The sequence below is a fragment of the Podarcis raffonei genome, chromosome 2 (assembly GCF_027172205.1).
Source record: "Podarcis raffonei isolate rPodRaf1 chromosome 2, rPodRaf1.pri, whole genome shotgun sequence".
Taxonomy (NCBI): domain Eukaryota; kingdom Metazoa; phylum Chordata; class Lepidosauria; order Squamata; family Lacertidae; genus Podarcis; species Podarcis raffonei.
Window position 1 is genome coordinate 41,582,216 of NC_070603.1, and position 19,128 is coordinate 41,601,343.

A 19,128-nucleotide genomic window follows, 5' to 3' on the forward strand; every position below is an offset into this window, starting at 1 on the left:
CCCCCACAACAAACACACTGTGAGGTGAGTGGGGCTGAGAGACTTCAAAGAAGTGTGACTGGCCCAAGGTCACCCAGCAGCTGCATGTGGAGGAGCGGAGACGCGAACCCGGTTCCCCAGATTACGTGACTACCGCTCTTAACCACTACACCACACTGGCTCTCCAGTGTATTGCTCAAATACATTGGTTTTTCTCTCCCCATTTTGTCCTCAAGAACCCTGTAAGCAGTGCTTTTTTTCAGGGGGTACTCAAGGGAAGGGCACTCAGTACCAGCACCTCTTTTTTTGGTTAAAAAGTTGTGACACTTACTGTAACAACTTCGTGGTGAGTACTGGCACCTATTTTTCTAGAAAAAAAAGACAGCCACTGCCTAAGGTAACGCAGTGAGCTTCATAGGTGAGTGGAGATTTCAACCCCGGTCTCCCAGGTCCTAATACAAAACTCTAACCGCTGCACCACACTGACCCTTGCACTGTTTCTGCTCTGAAAACATGGACCAAATGTAGTTGGAAATGATCTAGGTGCAAGTAAGTCCAGTCCAGCTCCCTAATTCCTGGAGAACTGCCACCAAAGGATGTCAAGCCTCGCCATATGCACCTCGTACAAAGCTGAGATGGAAAATCCACTGAATGTTTCTGGGATGCACCCCTATGAAAAGAATCTCCTTGGCCTAGGAAGGAGCCCATTCCTAGCAGCAGCATTTGAGAAAATCTAGAGCTGTGCTCCAGGCTTACAAAGCAGCCGGCATCTCAGCTTCATATCCTGTAATATATTTAGGGAGAATTGGCTTCCGGAAGGATACCCCTGGTTTACTACTTTTTCATAGACTTGGATCCCAAAGTGCATCTCAGGGCTCTTTTGGAATGACTTCATGCATGTTAATTTAATGGGAGATAGAGACATGGGGTGAAAGCAGATGATCAACCTGCCAAGTAATAAATGTGGGGAAGCTTGTTTGTTTCTTTAAAAGTGGGTTGAAGTGCAGCAGTAAAGATGACCATGCCTGGCTTAGTAGGATTCTGTGGTTGCTCTTGCTCCACCCCAATTAGTTAGTCAGTCAGTTGTTCTGTTGCCATGGAGTGAAGACGAACTCCACCATGCATTGCTGCAGTGTCTTGTCTCTAATTCCCAGCTCTTTGTTTCGGGAAGTAGATACTTAATATATCCTCACCAATAAAACATTCTCTCTTAGAGGATTTTTTCTGGGGTGGGGAATTTGGGACATTTAAAAAAGTAGATTGTGCTTTAAGTAATAGATGTGAAGGCATATGCTCTGTGTACTTTCGCATCGTAAAAGCAATATTTTGTATGCACATCCCACAGAGACTCTCAAAACTGACCTCACAAAACCATCAGGATTTCACAGGGGTCTTTCCCAGGCCTATCAGGAAATAAATTGGGACCTTCTGCATGTAAATGCTGTACCCCTGGCCTGCAGTAATAGTTAGGTTCTCTTCCCTAAGGGGGAAAATACAGTAGTCATGAAATTAGCTCGGAGGAATATCTTCCCCCTCTCAGTGTCACGTGCCATGGATTCGGCTCACCAATTTACCAGATGGTAAATTTGGGAAGTCTCATTAAGAAAGGGCGCTCATCTTTTACCCCACAGTCAGATGTGTGACAGAAAAAACTGCACCACATTTTAGAAATTCTGTAGGACAGGGATCTCACATTAATGCCATTAAAAAGTGTATCACATGCTTAAAACAACTACATCAGCATAAACATTTAAAATTCACAGTGAAAAATTACAAATAAGCAATATCACACAAAGAGCAGATAAAGTAAAAGTAGCCAGTTAAACATCTTTAAATTCAAAATGCACACTAAATAAAATTGTCAAACGGCTTAGACGAGTTACCCTATCAGCTCTAAAGTGGTACCTCGGGTTACATACACTTCAGGTTACAGACTCCACTAACCCAGAAATAGTACCTCGGGTTAAGAACTTTGCTTCAGGATGAGAACAGAAATCGTGCAGCGCAGCGGCAGCAGGAGGCCCCATTAGCTAAAGTGGTGCTTCAAGTTAAGAACAGTTTCAGGTTAAGAACAGACCTTCAGAATGAATTAAGTACTTAACCCGAGCTACCACTGTATATTAAATTGGAGATTATATTTCTGAAGCTTCCTGTATAAGATAGGACTTTAATAGTCCTCCTTTTCTCTTCAACACTCAGTTTGTTTGGTTGTGCATTGTCTTTTCCCTTCTAATTCCAAAACATAATAAAAATGACACTTTACAATAAAAATGTTTCTCTGCCTTCCTCCCTCAATTATTTGATTATTGAAGAAGGAATATCTTTTTGGTTCCATCTGTGTCAGCCATTATTGACTACCTCCAAACCCATGTCTTCATGTATTCAGACAGCTAAGACAAAGCATGGTAGAAAATTCCTTACCACTTAGTAAGTTGGTTGCCTGTGTGGAGCTATAGAATTAGAAGATACTAACCTCTTTTCAGCTTAGTAGCCAGAAGTGCAATCTTCTGAGTTTTATCAGACAAAAAATTAGTATTAATAGCATATAAGGGTGGCTTAGGCGCTTATACTCTATACCTGAGGAGGCATGCCATAAATGGTTTCTAGAATATTGTTGCACATCGGGGGGTCAGTGGCGCTCCATAGACAATTGACCAGCTGGACCACACATTGCAGTCTATCTATGAGGGGACTTCTACACCTTAGTTATTCTAGAACTATAGAAAAAAGAAAATCTATTTCCATATCCTACAACAGTTAAGCTTCTTAAATAATAATTAGAATCTTAAAAATTAAGATTGACACTTCAGTATCTTTTAAAGCATGTTGCTCATTTCACAGCCCTCAACCCCGAAAGAATAGAAATATGTGACCCAACTTGAAAGTGTGGAGGCAAAAATGTGTGGCCTTGTTTCTTCAATTCTTGCTGAGTCTGAAAGTGCTACCCTTTCTTCTCTTCCACTGCCAGCTACCTTTTTACAAGGAATCTTTTGTTGTTGTATGAATTCATAATACAGACACTGTTTCTAGCAATACATCAGCAAGCCTTACCATAGTCTGAGCATAAATGGGGGGAAACGTGAGACACTAGTCTGAAATTCCACTTTTCAATGTGGCTGTACTGTTTGAAGAAGACTGAAATCTATGTGCCATGTTCTGCCTGTGTAATGAAGTTTGCATTGATATTCTGTTAATGCTGATGCCACTCAAAGTCCAAAACAACTGCATTTAGGCAGCACATCTTCTTGCATGGGATGTTCTTGCTTTTTAGTTGGGTTAACAGCCCGATGAGGTCACTTCTTTGCATATCAAGCTGGTGTGCATCACCTTTTGTTCCTAAAAACAAACTTCACAAAACCACCACACAAAATCATCCTTTTTTTATTTTCCCCTATTGATCTTCAAAGGATTGCATTCTAAACAGTATATTGTGGCCTGTGAATGCAAGTTCCCCTAGTTTAGGACCATTTCCTCTGCTGATAGGCAGAAGTTGTAAGGATCATTATACTTTTCATTTAAGCTGTAATTATATTAAATGGCATTTGTGATTGGTTTGTAGCACATAAGGGATGTTTTATGTTGCACTCGTTATCTGTACATAAAATGGGCAAGAGTTTGGTAATGGTGTGTCTGCAGAATGAGACGAGGGAGGGTGGTCCCACTTTATGCAAGTAAAGACAAAAGTCATAGCATGTGGTTCCAAAGTGGTTGAATAAGAGGTACCAACATTGCTTTTAATGAGGAGTTGCCAATACTAGGTTATTATGATCCAAGTGTTAAATTAGAAAATCCTACCTAAAAAATTAGATTCTACAACTCACATCTATTATTCTCTAATGAAGAGGATATTTGCTTGATATATGCCAAGACTTAGAACCTCTCATTAAATCACATTTACTTACAATTTAGATTTTAGTTTCTGTAATGGTAATGTTGAAGCAACAAGCTCACCCCATCTAACCCAATTTGCCAGTGAAACCAAGGGGTGCTGGGCTTGCGAAACAGTGTCAGGGATAAGAGCTGCTCTCAAGTTTGTGGCACAAGCAGTCTGGAGCCCTGGGTTGCTCGTGGGAGATGAGTACTCAGCTTTATCAAGACTGCATGCCAAATATCAGTTTTTCCTTGCTGTAAAAATAATATGTGAAAGGGCTCTTGAGAAATCAGCAATGTATATATTATATGAGAGTGGGAATGAGGAGGAATATATGTGGCATTCATTCAGCAACCAGATGTAGAGGTCCCGAGCTTCATTTTTTCTTATTATAAACCTGTTGTGAATTAAAAACAAGAAAGAAACAAGCTACCGTGAGATCAGATGTAGCGTTACTGCTGTCAGGTGCAGGATTTATTTTCAAGAGCAAGATTTATCTGCGCAAGTCCTTTGGAGAAGTTGTCCCAGGGAAAGCTAGCTGTACTGTGAGTTTTATCTTCTTTCCAAACTACACTTGTTTTTAAGTGCACGTTTGCTGTTTTCCATGACCAATCACCCTCTTCCTAAAGATTTATAACTCAGCTGTTTCAATTTGTGATGGGCCGAAACTTTGGAATGCAGATTGTCAGTCCAGATGTCAGACCTTTCCTTAAAAAAAGAAAATGAAGGATTAAATTAGGTATGTGTGATTTCCCCCCCTTTTCTTTGAAGGCTCAAAATGTCACTTGAAGTCCTAAACTTATTTCCTGTTTCCTTTCAGATGTGATGGTTCACTTTTAAAAGGGAAAACATATTGCTGAGCACCAAGTGCTGAACTATAAAAAATAAAGTTAACTAGAGTCCTATGGCTAATGTGTAGACTTAAATGAGAATGTTATAGTATCATCATATGTAGTTTGTTTATTTATAATAATATTTATATATCACTATTTCATTTTTTAAAAAACAAAGCAGTTAACAACAATAACACATAAAACCGTACAATTAAAGCCATATGGAAGTTAAAATCAGACTTCAATTAACTATTGTGGGAAGATGTCTTCTTCATCGCCTGCATAGGCTTGGCAGAATAGAAAAGTTTTCAGCAGGCATTTAAAAGTTGAAACAGAAGGTGCCTGCTGAATCTCTGTTGGTAGAGTACCCCACAATGTTCTCTCTTTCTTGTTGTTATCAAATGAGCCTCACCAACTTGGGAAACTATTAGTGACACTCCTGAAGATGAAGTACTGAGATTTATGCCACATACTGTTCAGGCCTTGCCCATCTGTTTCAGCAGCAGCAGCTCCTCAGTATAAAGGTAAAGGTACCCCTGCCCGTACGGGCCAGTCTTGCCAGACTCTAGGGTTGTGCGCTCATCTCACTCTATAGGCCGGGAGCCAGCGCTGTCTGGAGACACTTCCGGGTCACGTGGCCAGTGTGACAAAGCTGCATCTGGCAAGCCAGCGCAGCACACGGAACGCCGTTTACCTTCCCGCTGGTAAGCGGTCCCTATTTATCTACTTGCACCCGGAGGTGCTTTCGAACTGCTAGGTTGGCAGGCGCTGGGACCGAACGACGGGAGCGCACCCCGCTGCGGGGATTCGAACCGCCGACCATGCGATCGGCAAGTCCTAGGCGCTGAGGTTTTACCCACAGCGCCACCCGCGTCCCTAGCTCCTCAATATACCAGGGAGCAAAATTGGACTGCATAGTGCCAGAGGGGGCCTCCAGGAGCACAGATAATTAGATGGCTTCCCAAATAAAGCCTTCAATAGTCATGTCGTGATTGGTGTCACAGAATGAATTTGGGGGCCCAACCACCCCCTAAAGCTTTTAAACACTTTAAACTGTCTGTGTTTCCATTTTGAGCAAATAGGAGAGGAAAACAGATATTATAAGTAAGAATAAACACACTCGATAGGGGTGTGATCTAGCTTCTGGTTACCTGAATATTAAGCACTTAATCCCTTTAGATATATACTAGTATCTGTAGCCTGCCTTCTAAAGCTGAGACATCCCTTGCTGCCACTGGATAGTCCCCTATCAGTCTGAGGATTGTTAAAGCACGTGAAAGGGAAAGTTTCCCCAAAGGTGCATACTGCTTGCCCCATTTTCAGATTTGCTTTCCTGCTCTCGCTAAAAAAAATTCCCCTCCCCCAGAAAGAGGTTGATTCCAGTGTCAGTCATTGCTTTAGGAGCTGGGCTGGCATGCTGCCCACGGTTGAGACAGACTTCATATCCCCAAGTTTTGAGGGGGAGATGTATGGACTTCCTTTCTGACTTTACAAGCAGTCAGGGTGTTTTGGAATATGTGAGCATTAAATTTCAGCTTTCTGTGTGTTCAGTGGCATTTTGGGTACATCCTTCAGTTGAGGTATCAAATGAGGTCCAATCCATTTTTATATATAGATACCCCAGTGTTTGTTTAAGTCTGGATTTTTTTAAAAAAAGGAAATTAGTTCCCTCTAATTTTTCAGGAATTCCAGGTTTATTCTTACTTGTCTTCACCTATGTAATTCAGGCATTTCCAGAATCTGAGACTCTTCTGAAAGTGGAGGTATTTAAGTTTGGTTTCTCTTCAAGCACAGATAATTGTCACAGTGACTTTTCTTGCATGGAAGAATAGTATGAGCGCTCTGATCAGTGACTTAAAGCTCTTGGTTCTGCAACTAATGGTGTTTACTTTGATCTAGTTAAAGTAAACTGCTTGCAAGGTGTTTGAGATGCTATCGCTGTACTCCCATGTGGCAAGGTCTTTGTATTGCAGCAGGATTCCTGCCTTTTGTGAGTTATCAATCAGTGCATAGCTTTCATCACTCAGTGCCAAGCAGGTCAAACAGAGGAGTTCACATCTGTGTCTTGCTGACCAGTGAGTGTTTTCTAATGGTCCTTTCACTGGTGATATATTGCCAAACAGGCCAGCAGCTCAGAACGGCAGTGGGGATTTATTGGGCTGAATCTCTTGTTGCCCATTGAAGTTTATGTGTGTATTGGCTTTGGGGCCACCTTGTTTCATAGTTCATGAAGGGCTATCCAGCAGGAGACAGTATCATTTCAACATAGATTTAATGGCCCAGTGACTAAAGGATTACATGTACATCTCTGTTCCCTACTTACCAGGGTCCAGTAGTTCTTCATTGGGATGTAATATGCATATATTCTGTCCAGTGTAGGAAATATGGACAGAATATATTGATATTAGGTGCTAATTTTATTCCAGGTCCAAAGCCCAGAGTTTTGCACAATGCAAACACACCTGTGGTTTAGATTCATACACACGCTACAGCAGGAGGGAAATTATAGGTCTTGAGGACATAGGCAGGACAGTTATGCAAAACTAGGAAGTATCAGAAGATCCGTTGTCATTTCTTACCTGTTGGCAGATGTTATTCATGTTTTCAAGCTGGCTTCAAACTAGCATTAGAATTAATCATATTTTGATTTTGTTTTTCATCAAAATGACTTCATGTACCAGTTTGGGGTAAGCGATGCTTAGAATAGAATGCAGTCAAAGTTAAGGTATCCACATCCCATTTGGGATGGAAAAAGGATTGGAGCAGCTAATTCCCTTTGATTCTTTAGCTTAAACTAGATTAAATTACTTTTGTTGCAGCTGCTGTTTGTATTTGTCTGTGTTTTGATTTGTGTGCCCACAGTGGGAACAGAGTGGAACGGAGAAACGATGCACACAGAGCTGGAAAGAAAACAGGCTGCAGCTTCATTATAAATGTGTACAATTGCTTGAAATAGATGGCAGGAACCAGAGACTGACAGTACTCAGGCCATTGGTTCGGTTTAACTTTTCAGCTGGAAGGAGTATGGCACCAGGATGATGGCTGCTGCCCATAAACAAATTATTGAGGCTCAAACTGGCCATGACTTTAAACACATGGTTTTAAACTGTGCTCAGACTAGCCATGCCTCTCTGTTTGCAAAAAGGTCCTTATCAGGGCCATGAAGTGGTGGGAAGATGGCTTACTTCTTCTCTCATGCTGTTTTCCTGCCAAAAACAATACCCTCTGAAAATGCTCTTACCTATAACTTCTAAAAATGTGGGGAAATAACAGTTGGGGAGAAGGAAGTTATCAGCAGGAGAATGCCCCAAATTGTTAGCCCTCATCCCGTGCAACATCTTCCACTACTTTTTGCTTTTTTGTAGACAAGATGTGACCAGTCCAAGCACCTTCTTACATCATGTGCTTAAAGCCCCATCTAGTTAGCTCTTGAGAGGGTAATTGCTTTCAACTCTGCCAGTCACAGAATGTATTTGTGTGCTAAAAACCACTAAGGTCCTTTAAGGAGGCAGCCTTTGAATTTCATGCAACTCCTATCCGGCTTCCCCATCTCTTTCCAAGCCTCTTCCTTAATGTAAAACCTTCTGTGTAACAACATAGGCAGTGCTTATATTCACCACTCCTCTTAGGTATATTACCCCTGCCACACCCTTCACTGGCCCTGCTTTGCATCCTCCTCAAGTATGTATGTCTGACTAGATTAGAACATATCCCTGATAATGCAGCTTGCTTGCCTGGATGGGAATAGAGAGGAATGTGCATAAAAGATAGTCTATTGTACAAAGGCAAGCTTGACATTTATTGTTCTGTTCACTTTGGTTTCTGGTCCTGCCCAGCATTGGCATATGCCCCCCTGAAGGTTGCCTAGAAGGGAATGTGACCTGACCTAGCATGTTGGAAAGCCACTTTGGTCAAGTCGTGTTCTGTTTTACCCTAAACCCTAATCAAGTACCAAAACTGCACCACTGCAGTCCTAATTCTGCTTCTGTTGAACATCTAAGGGCCAAACTAGATGTAACATTGCATGCATCTTTTCATTTAATATGTACATTTTAGAAATTAAAATATCACCTGAGGGGGGCTTCCTGTATATTTTCGGGATCATGGAAGGCAAGGATGTGAAATTTAACCTATTCCCTCACTGCATTCAATGATAACCATTTTGCTAAAGCTGCTATTTGCATTGGAAAGCAATTCTCCATTGGATCCAGGGTGACAGCCGGGGGCGGGGGGAGTTCCCTCCCAATACAAATTGTGATCATTATCAACTAGCCTTTCCTATTTGCATTTTAAAAAAAATAATGTGCAGAGATGTCTAATTTGGCTCATTTGCTTTGAGGAGTTACATAAGGTGACACGACCACAACATTTTGCCCCCATGAGTTGGAGTGGCCCATGCAATGTTTCTTGTTAAGGTCTTTCAGATTGCAGATGTTCATGTTTTTATGATCTGTTGCTTTGCTAACTGTTGGTCTGCCTCACATTCAATTTTAATGAACAGCAAAGCAAGGAAAACTTTAAGAATGAGGGGGAGAAACAAGTGACCTCGCTTTATATTCAAATGCTTCCAATTAAGGGGTCTGTTATCTTACCCAAGATAACTGGAAAAGGATACTCAAAATACTACCTTGTGTAAATACAGCTATTGCCTGCATTATATCACCAGGAGTTCTCAACACATCTGGAACGAAAGTAGTTCCAGTAACATTAAAGCATCCTATTTTGGTTGGCACGCAGATGCTGTGGTATATGCCAGTCAGTAATGGGTTTTGGAAACAAGCTGCTCTAAAACTCTCCTGAACTATTCTCCTGGGAAATTATTCAATTAAATACAACTAAAATTAATGCTTGTGTGTTTTGTTTGAATAAAACAAAATAAGCAGCTGGAAAAGAAAATCCCTGGTGCATGTTGGAGAGCAAGGGCTCCAGTTAATATTCATGGATTCTGAGCTCAGTTCTTGCCCCACTACTCTTTCCACCAAGTACTCATTCTAAGTGATGATTATTGCTGTAACTGATGGTGCGTAGTTATTCTTTCTTCATTCTCTGGAATAATTTTGCAAATATAAATAATTTCTTTAGTTTCAGGGTAGAGAACCTGTGGCCTTCGATATGTTACTGTACTTCAGTTCCCATCACTCCTGACCATTGACTATACTAGCCAGGGTTGATGGGAGGTGGAGGTTTTTAAGCAGAGGTTGGATGGCCATCTGTCAGGGATGCTTTAGCTGAGATGTTGTTGAACAAAATGTTCAGGGCGATATTCGTTCGTTCATTCATTCATTTGTAGATTTGTATACCAAAAATCCTAGGGTGGTTCACAACATAAAAATACAAAAGGAGAACACAAAATACATAATGGAAACAAGAACAAAAACAAAAACAAATGAACAACCCCCTTTCCACAAACATTTTATTATTTGCTAAATTTAGTAAATAGTCAGATGGAGAATAAAATCAAGGAGACATTCAAAAGAGGAAATGTTGTAGTAACAGGTGACTTCAATTACCCTCACACAGACTGAGTGCATAGAATTTCAAGATACCCTAAATGACTGTGCCCTAGAATAGTTGGTCACGGAGGCTACCAGAAGGGTAAGCAGTTCTTGGGATCTGGTGCATGATTAAATGTTGTTGAGCAGACTGGGAATAGGGACCATAGTGCTATCAAATTCAATATATATGTAAATGGACAGTTGCCAAGAAAACCTAACACACACATTTGACTTGAAAAGAGGAAACTTAGCCATTACCAAGATGTTCTACCCCTCCACTGTCAGAGACAGTATGCCTCTGAATACCAGTTGCTGGGAATCACAATGGGGGAGAGAGCTGTTGCACTCATGTTGGATGCTGAGCCAGGTGGGCCTTTGGCCTAATCTAGCAAGGTCGTTCTCATGATGTCAAGACCATTGCCTCTAAGCATTTGCTGAGGAAAGCAAAGTTTATATCAGCACAACTTGCTTCCGTTTGTTATTATTTGAGACTAGCTCTTGTGTAAAGGGCTGCTTATAGGTTGCTTCCTCTTAGACATTTATGAAACTTTCCCATTATTTGGGCATAGATGAGAATTTATGGCTTTCATTTGCTTTGGGTTTTAAATTTTTCTTTGGGCTTTAGATTCCATTTGGTGCTCAGTATTAAAGCACTCTGCTTCGCATGTGCACATTGGCCACAATCTTTTTCATCACTGGCATGATACACAATGTTTGCTTTCTTCTGTTGAGCATAGTGTTGCGTTGTTTTGAAGTGTGTAGCCTGGTGTTTTGCGTGATTCATTTCCTTGGCATTTCACTCTAAGGTGCTCCCTTGGATGGTGGCAGTGGCTATGGGGACTGGGTTGCCTCCAGATTAAGCTTCGTCATACTGTAATAATGTTCTTGGTATGATATGAAATGTTCTGGGCTTCAGGTTTTGAGATGTTTTTCTTCAACCCGGTTCCAGTATACATACATTTGCCATGTCCCATGACTAATTTTGTGGTGTATATTTTACAGATATACATTACTCTGTTGATATAGATCTATTTGGAGAAGCTGGGTTTTACACGGTGTACCTCCAGAATAAATATAAGGGATTTGAGCGAGGAAGCTACTGGGAGGCTTCCAGGCATCCTGATTCCAGCTAGCCAATGCCATCCATGCAGAGGCTGGCTGCATTGTCACTCATTGGTTTGCCAGCCAATTGTGTACTCCATCATAATCAAAATGGTAGGTGTGGGGTGTTCTTCTCTTGCCACTATACTAGTACAATGAACCCCTGGTACTAATGTAGTCTTAATCTCTTTCACATGCTCATCTGTTTCTCAGTCCACATCACCCAAACCTGCTGAACTACAATGCCCAACAGCCCTCCAGCCAGCATGGTCAAGACTGAAGGGAGATTTGGTCAAACAATATGTGGATGGTCAAAGGTTTCCCACACCTGCCTCTATACATACTCTCTGCTTGTCTCATGTGATCTTTTTGTCTCTCAGGTATCTCTCCCTCAGTCTTGCCTCCCTCTGTGCAGATTCACATCTCTAACTGCCTGACTTTTAAAAATATTTTCCCCCATCGTTTTCCATCACAGATGGCATCTTCTTGCTCTTCCAGGACATTTATTCATTTCTTTTTATAATTTATAGTCCCTTCTTCATGAAACAGAGGCAGTTTCTAATAATGAGAATAATGCACTTTAGCCACACAACAAAAATCAAATCAGTCCATTAGAATTGGCTAACATTACAGGTGAGAGGAAGGAAATCTGTGACAGTTTTCTCAAACAAGAATATCCTAGTTCCTCACCAGACCTGCTACTATGTACCTGCTTGTCACCAGTGCCCATCTTCTTCTACTTCTGCTGCCACCTCCCGAAGCTCAGTATGCATAGCAGCAAATCATATGCAGGACCTAGATGCAGCTGTTCCTCCACAGCTGCTGCCATCTCCAGATGGAGAAAACTTAAAGGGTTCTGCAGAAGCAATGAGAGGCTCACCCAACCCTGATACAGCATGCCAGCCAGATGGTAGAAGGACATGTTGAACATGGTCCTCCTCCTCCTCCATACAGAACTCCAGAAGAGTGACTAATTTCACTCCCCCCCCCCCCAATGTTATGTCAAAGGGTGGTTTCTGAGGTTCTGGGGCAATAACTTTTACCTGCAGGAGGTGGCAGCAGCAGTAGAAGAAGAAGAAGATGAGAACAGTGGCATTCTTTGCTTCGGTTACCTGTTATGTCTAGTGCTGAGGGCGCTGCCTTGCCCTGCCTTTGTCCACCATCATTCCTTCCCTTTGGAACAATGTGTGTTTGCCTGCACTTAAATCATAGGCACCATCTCTCTGGGTGCCTAGGCTCCCACAAAATGTTAGTTATGTGTGCCCGTGGGTGCCCAGCCTTCACTTCTGCCTCCTCTGCAGCTGCCACTGCACACTGGGTGCCACCACCACTGCCTTACCTCTTGCACTCTTGCACAGCCACTGGACCTGGGCTTCTGCCTCTGCCACAAGGCCCTGATCCAGTCCCCACCACGGTACAGGCCCCGGTCCAGTCACCACCATGACGCTAGAGTGCAAGAGGTAGGGCAGTGGCCGTGGCACCTGGTGTGCAGTGGCAGCCTGGCGTCACACTGTAACATCATCAAGTTCGAATAAAAGCCTGGCTTGGAACCTCACACATGGAAGAAAGGCTGGGTGGAACTGAAATAAAGGAAATCCTGCTCTCCTGTAGTCTTATTAATCTGTAGCTAAGATGCGATTGTACCTAGCACTGCTGCTAAATCCATTCCCCTCTTCATTTTGCAAGTGCAGTTTGTATTTGGCTTACTCAGTGGGCAGGAACTGTGAAGCCTGTTCTTTAAGGCAGCTGCCAAATCCAAGTAAGGCTTTTACATATTTTAAATAAATCAGAAAATCAATTAGTACAAATACGAGGAGGTTATATGGCAAGCAGCCTGCTTTTCTTCTGAGTGCTATAGGAATCCCGCCATGCTTGGGACTCTGTGTGTGGTTCAGAAGTATAAAAACTCTCAAGCCTCTTGGGAGAGGGCACACCTGAGTAGCATACAGACAGAAACTCTGATTCAGGATGGGATGTAACCAAGTAAATCTTCCTTCTCCCGTGGGGGTGGAGAGAAGGAGCATTTTACTTGCTACAGAACAAAAATGTTATTTACTTAAGCTGAGCAGTTTCCAGTTTTCCTTCTTCATTGCCCATCTGCCCTGAATTTCACAGAGTTCTCTTTCCCTCTCTACCCATTTCCCCCTCCAAATTCTTTCCTGGTGAATTCATGTTAAAGAAGAGTGATGGAAGGGAAGGCTGTTTATTTTCCTTTTTCTTAACATTTTGTAATGTCCTGGGTTCCTGATCGGTGCCTCACACAGACTGCATATTTTGGGCTCATAAAGATTAGGGACTTCCAGGCTTGGTCTACCTGGAAACCACAGTGGCGCCTTGCCATGAATGACAGCTTTCCTATACAATGTATAGTATACATGGAACACTTCAGGAATTCAGTACACTTCACATAATCTCAGCAGTCCTTGCTACACCCCTGTAAGGTACAGCAGTATTTCCCCTCTCTATTACTGATGGTAGGGCTTAACACCGAGAAGAATGTTAGCTTGCCCAAGATTATCTAGTGAATTTGTGGATGAGGTTAGCAGGCAACTCACAGCTCACACTCTTGGCTACTGAAATACAATAAAGTACAATATCATTTGTAAGGTTGGTATTCCAAATGTAAACCATCCCCATAGATGTAACTGTTTATAAAGTGAAGTGTTTATAATGTACAAACTACAGGGGTGGTTTAAGCAATGAGGCCTTGAAAGTACTGTGGTTGCTCAAGAAAATGCTGTACAATTCCTCTTTTTTATTGAATGTAAATGGACTCAAAGTGGGGCATGGTCAATTTATACACTTGGCAGTTGTTCTTTCTGGAAACAGTTTTCTGCTTTGTGCTCCAGAAGCCAGAAAAACATAATTCAAAGACAGTGACACTATTTTTTGTTTTAAAAACTACTTTAATGTGACTGTGTATCTTGTGAAAGTCCTCAGTTTTGAATTTTCATCGCTCGAACTGAGCAAAGGTACTAGTAGAAACTTTTTCTCATAAATTACTTCTTAACCTACCACCTGTCAGTTGGCCTCACCCCTGCCACACTGACTGTATATGTGAAGACGAGATTGAATTTACTAAAACGTTGACCTAATATCCGAGAGCAGGAGGCTTGCAACTGGAAGACAACATGTTGAAACTTCACTCGGATGTTGGCAGCTTGCTAATTTTTGTACTGCTTAATAATTTTCCTTGTTTTTTCACTCTGAATCCACTGCGAGGTCTGTGATGGAAACCACCCATTCTGTAAGGAGCTGTTTTATACAGAGTCACCCTTGTGAACCTGATGAGTTTTCAGTGGATGTATGGCATCCTTAGGAGATGCTTTGCTCTGCCGTTATCTATGATCTCTTCACCTGGATATGCCATCTCTGAAGAAACTGGAATGTTAACCTCTTTCTATACATATTTTTATGTTCTTATGCTTCTCAGTGCAAGTGGGACCTGTGCTAAGTGTGGAGTCCCAGGCAGCTGTTCCTTCTTTCCCCTCTCATTTCACTTTATCCCTCTTCCCTACAATGTTCCATTCTGCCCCCTGCCTTCCTTCAGCAGTCAGCCAGCATTCTGTGTCCACTGAACATGCTCAGTCTCTCCCACTCCCCTGCACCCCCCATTTTGGGGGAATACATGTGAATCCAGATTTGGAGAGTGGAGTTTGCTATTCACATATATCAATACCTGCACCTTGAATCTCAGCTGGAAACAAATAAGCAAGTAATGTTTTTTTAAATGCCAAAGTGCAGTTAGTGCTTGCTTATAGTCATGATGTCATTATTTGTGCTGAAAAATGGAATATTGGTGAGAAGAAGCACAACTGTAAGAGAGATATTCTATAAGGAAGCTGTTTAAACAGGATCATGCTTCAGTTTTTATTCTCAATTATAACTGAGCCTTAGAAATTGTATTTATACCAATATGCAAAGGTGCAAATATTTTCCATTTGCAGGTTTGGACAAAATCTGTGGGGCAATAGAGTGCAGTGCAAGTAGCATGAGGGCTGAATGTGTGGGGCCAGTTTCTAATCTCTGGTCATTTGCAGGTAGCTTTGGGGTGATCCTTGCCCATTGCAAAAGTGGAGGTTCTGTGCAGCCACTCCAAACAGCCCAGATAAAATTTTCACCCTTCTTCTGGTCTAAATTTATAAAGCATTTTGTTCTAACTACTAACCATGGGCCAAGGAACAGATGTGTCTGCACCTTCTTAATCCGTTATGCTAGCTAAGTGCAGCATCTACATGGGCTACACCTACCGTGATGCTTTTGGGTGGCTTCTGCTTGGCTTCTGTCACATTTAAAACAGCCATCTGTCTAACCTTCCTCAGAGGGCTGCCATGCCAATAAGTTAGATCAAAGCTGCAGAGCTCTTGGTTGCTGGAAGGGTGCCATAAAATGATAACATTGCATTTGTTTGGGTGTGATGGTGGAAAACCTGGATATTAATACTATATAACGATATCTCTTTTTTAATAGAAATCATCGACGATATCACCAATTTAGTAGAAAATACCGACAACAAGCTGCGCAACCAAACCAAGCGTGTAATGACAGTGGACAGAAAATCATCTTCTTGTGGTAAGATATGGTTTGACTTAAAAGTCTACTTTTTAAATAATTTTTTTAAAAAATAGCTGCCATTTTGTAGCTTCTAATTATTGGCCTGAAGCAGTCTAAATAATTTTTCACTGTCATCTTGTAATGGTTAATGGCAGTTAATTAAGCACAGTTTAAGCAGCTACTGCTTTTGAGAAAGAGAGTGAGGAGAGAAAAGAAGACATGATAGAAGAGGAGTAAAATTAGTATCCTCATATAGAGAAGGGGAGTTATTTGTAGAAGTGATTCCATTTGGTAAAATGTCTGTGCCTACAGATACCCTACAAAGCAGAGAGTTCTCTTATGTGAAGGCCACCAATGTTGCAATTTGTGTTTCTACTATTGCACTTTCCATATTGTCAAACATAATAAACCAGGCATAGGTAAACTCCGGCCTGCCAGATGTTTGGGACTACAATTCCCATCATCCCTGACCACTGGTCGTGTTAGCTAGGGATGATGGGAATTATAGTCCCAAACATCTGGAGGGCCGGAGTTTGCCTATGCCTGTACTAAACTATGTTGCCAGTTAAGCCACGTGTGTACATAATTTTAAATCTTTATTTTCTTGGCACATGGTAGGTATAGGATATTTAGCACCATTTTGTTTCCATATAATACGCTGGTTTAGTGCAGGGTTTCCCAAACTTGGGCCCCAAGCTGTTTTTGCACTACAATTCCCATCATCCCTGACCACTGGGATGATGGGAATTGTAGTGCAAAAACAGCTTGGGGCCCAAGTTTGGAAACCCTGGTTTAGTGCAAAACAGTATGAAACACTGGTTGGGCTGATAAAACACAACTGAATACTCTTCTACGATTCCTTGATGTTTCAGATAACTGCATGTGTTAAATTTCAAAAGACTTAGATGTAAAACCAGTTGTGTGGGGCAGGGGAATCCTTGATCTTTATTGTTGAGTTTTGTGTTTACAGTTCACTTAATTTACTGAATGTCTTAATACTGAATGTCTCTTAAATGACTGAAGCAAAAAAGAAGGAAGGCCATCAAGTTAGACTCTTCAACTGCACTTAGAAAGAATAATCCTGTGTTTGTTAGAAGTATTTGTATCCCTCCTTCTGTCTGGCAGAAAAGACTTCAATGCCGCGGACAGTAAATGGAAATTAATATTTAATAAACATAATATACTTGGTTAAGATAGGGGTGGTTCATGATGGCTCTGCGGGAAGGAGGGGATGATGATGGAAAATGTCTGATCTCCTGGCTTTAGATGTTGCTATAAATGTTGTCGTTGTTATTTATTAGCAACTTTACCATGGTACCGGGGGCGGGGGGAGCTTCAGAAGCATACAGTTTGTGCTAGCATTATTAGCATTAACATCTTAGGCCTGCTGGCAGTCAGCCATTTGATATTAAACCCCTACAGATTGCTGTGTAGTTGAGTTCTGAACCTGAAAGCAAGGATTTGCACCCGTATCTAGTCATGAAATCATATAGTGTAGGCTAGTGATACTTTTTCCCCATCATCAAGCAGATGGCAGTTGCTTTTCAGATTGATTCGATTTTACCTAGCAACCTGGCTCTATGAAATGCTAAGAGTCAGAGAAGAAAGGTATATTTCATCTGATATTTCCAAAGACAATTAAAGATGACTTAGTCTATCCGCCACGCTTTCCCCTCTTTCCCCGCCAGTTCTTCCAGCTCACTAGAAATGCATATGAATGGTAAGATATAGGAATGGGTTGTATTAAAACCTCCCATTTTCTTCTGTTCCACAAGGTGGCATCGCAGCGAGATGTCTCTTTGCTTTTAGTTTTTATGGTGTCTTTAGGGGAGAACAAAAATCATGGCTTTAATTTCTATCACCTAAATCGGTATGCGCTGCACTGTATTAACTTCTCACAGGAATATTATTTTTTTACGGTGTTCCTCAGACTTTTCTGCAAACTTTAAATAAATCTGCGGGGTTTTTAAAATGTGGATGACATCCTAAAAGAATGTCCCTAGAAAGTAGGAGTATGCCCCCAGCTCTCACCTTATTCATCATTCTGGTGCAGTACCCACATTCTTTGGCTATTTTTCTCAGAAAGTCAATTGGCTTGATAAATTCAGGGCTGCAAGTAATCAGGTTTGTTCAGCTGATGCAAAGTATATATATTTTGACGAGTGAAAGTTCCATCCGCTTTATTTTTAGTATTGCGGAGAGCTTAGTTCAGTGTGACATGAAGTCAGCCTTTCCTGTGGCCGGTTTGCCAGAAGATTGTGCCAGCGTTCTTTCCAATAACTGCACGGACAATTGCCTTGGGTCTGAACCAAAAGATGATTTCCCTGAAAAAACTTTTTTCCCTGGTTTATGAGCTGTTCCATTTTTCTCTTTGCTCCTTTTCATGTTCCCTAAGCCCAGCTATCTGGGTATTTGGAATCACTTTCCACGATGTTACTACCATTTGGTTTGTGATGTTGGCCGATCTTATTCCACGAAGTGTGTGTGACACCTCATACCGATAGCAGAGCAATGGACCAAGTTTGGAGAAGGGGCATAAAAACATAGTAACTTCTTTTTGTAAGATTGGAGGTGGGTTCTTATTTCAGCTGCTATTTACATAATAAAAATGTGCATTAATTTCATTTATGAAGTTAAGATCGATCTAATTTGGCCCTGAGACATAGAGATAACTTGTCTGGATGGTGGCCAACAGTGGCCTTTGGCTGCAGTGGGGCCCTGTAACTGCTGAGCTGTCATTTATTTCAGATTCAGACGCTGGGACCTCTGCGCTCATATATCATCCCCTTATGCCTGTCAAAATGTTTGTGCTTTTTGAGGACTTCAACTGCTGTGGCATGTTAATCAGAAGCTCAGATAATTGTGCCCAGCATGCTATGATTTGCAGAGTTCAAGACCCTAAGCAGCAGTGGACGCTCACAAGACAGCATCGTTTCATACATATTTTTTTCTTCTTTATATCTTGTCAAGAGCATCACAGATCCTAATATGCTCACCTCCTACCACCATCAGATGCGCTCTCTCCTTTTCCCATTCTCCTCTGGTGAAGTGGAGTAACGGATAAGTTGCTTGACTTGCCAAGGTCACCCAAACAGCCCCATGGCATGGCTATCATTAAACCTGTATCTCTGGAATTCTATCCCAATGCTTTAATCACTGAGCAACCTCTTTGTCACTTGGCAGAAGTCCATGGTGAAAGCATTCAGAAAGAAATAGTCTGGACAGTAAAATCCTTCCAACTCCCACAGTCTCCCCAAAGAAAAATAAACCCCGAGCTTAGTTAATATTTTGTCTC

General features: G+C 41.6%; 1 protein-coding gene across 3 annotated transcripts in view; it reads left to right on the top strand.

Annotated features, from left to right (window-relative positions):
- Positions 1-19,128, top strand: part of STX8 (syntaxin 8) — a 114,844-nt gene that overhangs the window by 36,291 nt on the left and 59,425 nt on the right. For all 3 annotated transcript variants that reach the window (XM_053376174.1, XM_053376175.1, XM_053376177.1), the window contains exon 7: positions 15,750-15,851. In XM_053376174.1, coding sequence (XP_053232149.1) covers positions 15,750-15,851 — 102 coding nt within the window. The remainder of the gene's footprint in view (positions 1-15,749; positions 15,852-19,128) is intronic.